Below are 4,206 nucleotides of genomic sequence, written 5' to 3'. Positions count from 1 at the left end.
CTCGCTTTTTGTGTCGTGTTTTGTGTGGGTTTGAACATGCCCGTTTGTATTGTCCCACCTGTTGGAGGAAGACGAAAGTGATAGGGGCTGGTGGCGCTTCCCCACCCATCTGACAAGAAAAGAGTTCCGGGTTCTCAACAGCCGAAAGCCGCTCTCGACATCTGCCTGTTCATACGGACGGAACATGTCTCTTTTACTGGATAACCAATTTAGAGAACTACCTCCAGACAAGTCTATAGACACTAAGTTGTTTCTGGAGACTGTCTCTCATCTCCCATTATTTTTCGGTAAGTGTAACTATCTAAACTCGATGAAACACTCGATAGTGTCTGAGGCGTTCGTGCTCTATCTGGTTACAGTAGATATTGGCTGACTTCTTCCTCACATGTTACTCTAAATGACTTGTCACTTGTCTGATACCAGCTCGTGGTTATTTCACACATACACAGCAGATGAGAAGCACCATTGGTCGTTCCGGACCAGCTGCAGCCTGCATAGAGACACTCTTTGTTTACTCATAGAACTGAATACATTGACCTCATTGTGCCTTTAACTTACTATGCATTCACTGCATTTTTTCCTTTCTGTTTACACCTAAATGCTGATCTGTATTCACCACCCCCTTTCAGTCAGGGACATGTGATGAAGTCATTCATTTTTTATGTTCTCAAATGTCTCTTTCTCTCTCAGACTGCCTGGGATCAAAAGTATTTTTACCCATCAAATCAGACATAAATGGAAATATAACGGTGAGAAACAGATGTGTCTGCTTATTTGTATGCCTCCTTCAGTGCTTTGATGTCTTTTCATGCTGCTTGTCATATTTTTTAAACATGAAGTGGAAGCTTAATAGTGCTGCTCCTTCACACAACCCAAATTCAAATTTTTTCAGAAAATCAGAGGAGTATATCTGAAGGATCCTGAAAAGTATGTGACCCTGCAGAGCATACTTGAGGCAGAACGAGAGGCCAACCCAGCAGAATGGCCTAAAGTTGGAGCTACATTAGCACTGATGTGGCTTAAAAGGTGAACACTCTCTGAACTTTATGTTATGTCATACAGTAAGTTGAACTTTAAGCTGCCGAGTTAAAGCTGACAGATACTTTTTTTCTCTGTGCTTGGTCTCTCCTGTAGGGGTCTCCGCTTCATACAGATCCTGCTGCAGAGTTTGGCAGATGGGGAAAAGGATGAAAACAACCCCAACCTTATGCGGGTGAATGTCACCAAAGCTTATGAGCAGGCGCTGAAGAAATATCACGGGTGGATGGTTCAGAAAATTTTCAGTGTAAGGATTATGTCGAGTCCCCAGTTGATTATTTATTTTTATATGTCTTGTTTTACTTGAATGTATGCCTTTATTGTGTTTATGTTATTTGAATTAGTGCCTTTATTATGTTAAATGGATCATTTTTGTCTACTTACTTAACAAAACATTAAGCTGTTGAACTTGAAGCTGACTCACTTTGTCAACACTGTTGATCTTCTGATTGTCAGTGCAAACTGACCAACTGTCAAAACATTTATCGGTGTCAATTAACTTTGAACTACTCTTTTTTTAAATCTTGTTGCACACACTCATTTAAAATCTTCTGCTTGCATGTCATCCTGATCTATTGACTGACTGTGTTGTTACAAATTTGTTATTGTGTGCAATTGTTCATGCTTCTGACTAAGTCATATTTCCCTCTCATCATTTGTCATCAATACTTCTAAACCAGGTCATAAACATGTCAGGCTATCTCTTTTACAATTAGATTTAGACTTGCCAAATAAGTTTGCTTAATTTATTTTCAACTCCAACCAATTTCATTCTAACCCAGTCTGATAATACATCAGGAAGACCACAACAAGTTGACACAAATTATATTTTACAGTTGCATTGACAGAAAAGCAACTCTAAACTATAATTACAGGTTTTAAAAGTTGAGTGATAGACTTGGATAATCTGATTTTCAAGGTAGTTTTGTCCCTAATAAGATAAGATAAGAGTTCAATTAAATTCAATTAAATTCAGTAATAACCCTGAACAGATAAAGACAAGTGTCTTGTCACATGTTCAGCCAACAAACAGATAGTGCTTTTGACATAGTTCTGGCATAAATGGAACTGAATTATTTTGTCTACTAGAAACACCATATATCTATTTTTAATAGTATTTAAAGGGATAGTTTGCCCTCCAGTCAGAACAGAAGGTTCTGACTGGAGGGCAGGAGGGATTCCAAGTTACCTGGTTGTGCAGGTGTCTAAGCCATGCCCACGAACCAAGAGATCTACTGCTGTCACGAGTGGAACTTGTTTAACCGACTTTCTTCAATTTTTAGAAGTTAATACTTGATATTTATCAAAATTAGCTAAATAACATGGTAAAGAGGACCCCAGCAATAGCAGTTGATAGCATAGGTACTCCTTTCTTGACATAGGCCAAGCTGACCAAATTCCCTGTGGGTAATACACCAAAAATTGATGAGTACCTCATACAACCCAACTTCAAAAACAAACTATCCCTTTAATGGCACATGTTATACTTGTGTCAACCTATTCTTATAATGGAAAATCTTCCTTTTTTTCTACCTCCACAGGCGGCATTAGTTGCAGCTCCCTACAGATCAAACTTCCTGAAGTCTCTGTCCAAAGGAGAGGAAGTGAAAGAGGAGGACTGTTTGGCAAATGTGCGTCAGTTCTTGGTAAATTACACCACCACTATAGATGCCATCTATGAGATGTACACAAATATGAACGCAGAGCTGGACTACACTGTTTGATGTCCTTTGGACATTAGTGGACTGGAATTGCAGCTCCATTACACCGCTGCATTGTACTGACAGAAAAAGTCAAATTTTCGAGTTGGTTTTTAAAGGATTGTTGTAATTTTTCCTCAGAGTGTACTATTTATTGTTTTAATCATGCCTTTTTGAATATTTGATACTAGTGGGTCTTGAAATTATGCCTTAATTAAAACCAAGCATTAGATGCTTAGCATTTGCTCTTCACCAAATTGGAGGTAATAGCAGGATTGTAACAGGGACGATGCTGCTCTAATTCTTGCAGAATGATTATTGTTGTTGTGAGAGTTTCTTGCTTATGACATTGATAGGTGACTAATGCTGGTTTCATCAAGGGAAACTGTAACATTGTTGTTACAGGAAACAATTCATGGAGTTACCTCAGCTGTTTACTAAGGAGCAGCAGTCTCAGTTCTGTTTTTGGAATATTTACAACACATTTAGGTTGTGTAGTACTAGTTTGAAACTACTGTGTGCCTTGATGTCACTGACAAATACACAAGGTTTTCCTTTTAAACACAGCATTCATTCATTTTCACATTCTATTTAACTTACTAAGCAAAAGTCCACACCCAGCACAGACTTCTTCCCCTAAGGGCTTTAGGTGTGTGGAGTGTGTGGTGTGTCTGGTTGGTAAGAGGGTGTGGTCTGTTTAACTTGTGTTGTGTTGTTTGTTTTGTTATTTGTTCTATGTGGTTCATTTTCATTTTTCAACTGACCCAACAACTTTTAAATGCACTTAACTATGTCAAACATTCTATGCATGCATTTATCAATTACTTTTTCATTAGATCATTGATCCACAATGAATGATTTTTTATTAGTTTTGCTGTTTGTCTCTCAATAATCTGCTGTAACAACTTTGAGAATATCACAAGATATTTATTTTAAATGATTAAAAATAAAAAACGTGTTTCACATGAGTTGTATACTGACTATTGTAGTTCATGATTTCTCCTCCAGATGGCGATATTTACTTTATTTTATTTTATTTTTGTCTTTTTGTTTTAATCACATTTGGGTTGCTGCTTCCTTAAGGAATATTTCAATCCATGCTCCTGTCTGTGGCAGTTGAGCTCTTAAATGACACAAATAAACAGTTTTGATTTATGTTGTTGTAATTTTGAAATAGCATGGTATGTTCTAGTGCAGACCATAATTTAATTTGCTCCCACCATACATATTTTTCATGCTGCTTGCTTTTTCAGACATCAGCAGTAAATTAAGAAGGAAAAGCCCCCTGCCTCTTTATGTCTCCTAATCCCCCAGATCAACCAGTCTCTTCCTCTGCCCAGTCTCTCTTATCTGAAGTGTGTCCCAGAGGTTGGAGTGGCTCTGGTTCCTCTCCCGCAGGAGACCAGCCCGAGCTAATCGTCTCTGCCCGAGAGCGAGGGGAGCATGTCTGTAATCCTGTAGGTTTATC

At 38.2% G+C, this 4,206-nt stretch overlaps 1 protein-coding gene across 1 annotated transcript; it reads left to right on the top strand.

Moving 5' to 3' along the window:
* The first annotated feature begins 85 nt into the window (after positions 1-85).
* LOC117830655 (glycolipid transfer protein-like) lies at positions 86-3,706 on the top strand. Its single transcript, XM_034708857.1, has 5 exons — positions 86-287; positions 691-749; positions 893-1,026; positions 1,135-1,285; positions 2,580-3,706. Exons 1-5 carry the CDS (start codon positions 185-187, stop codon positions 2,760-2,762), a joined length of 630 nt encoding a protein of 209 aa, XP_034564748.1. The 5' UTR covers positions 86-184; the 3' UTR covers positions 2,763-3,706.
* Positions 3,707-4,206: the final 500 nt, after the last annotated feature.

The sequence above is a fragment of the Notolabrus celidotus genome, chromosome 19 (genome assembly GCF_009762535.1).
Source record: "Notolabrus celidotus isolate fNotCel1 chromosome 19, fNotCel1.pri, whole genome shotgun sequence".
NCBI classification, from domain to species: Eukaryota; Metazoa; Chordata; class Actinopteri; order Labriformes; family Labridae; genus Notolabrus; species Notolabrus celidotus.
This window is presented reverse-complemented; position numbering and strand designations above follow the sequence as displayed.

Excerpts from the sequence above, each read along its gene's own strand:
- LOC117830655 (XM_034708857.1), top strand. The coding sequence starts at position 185 with ATGTCTCTTTTACTGGATAACCAATTTAGAGAACTACCTCCAGACAAG. Across the intron at positions 288-690 it reads TCATCTCCCATTATTTTTCG|ACTGCCTGGGATCAAAAGTA; the intron begins GTAAGTGTAACT and ends TTTCTCTCTCAG. Across the intron at positions 1,286-2,579 it reads TGGTTCAGAAAATTTTCAGT|GCGGCATTAGTTGCAGCTCC; the intron begins GTAAGGATTATG and ends CTACCTCCACAG.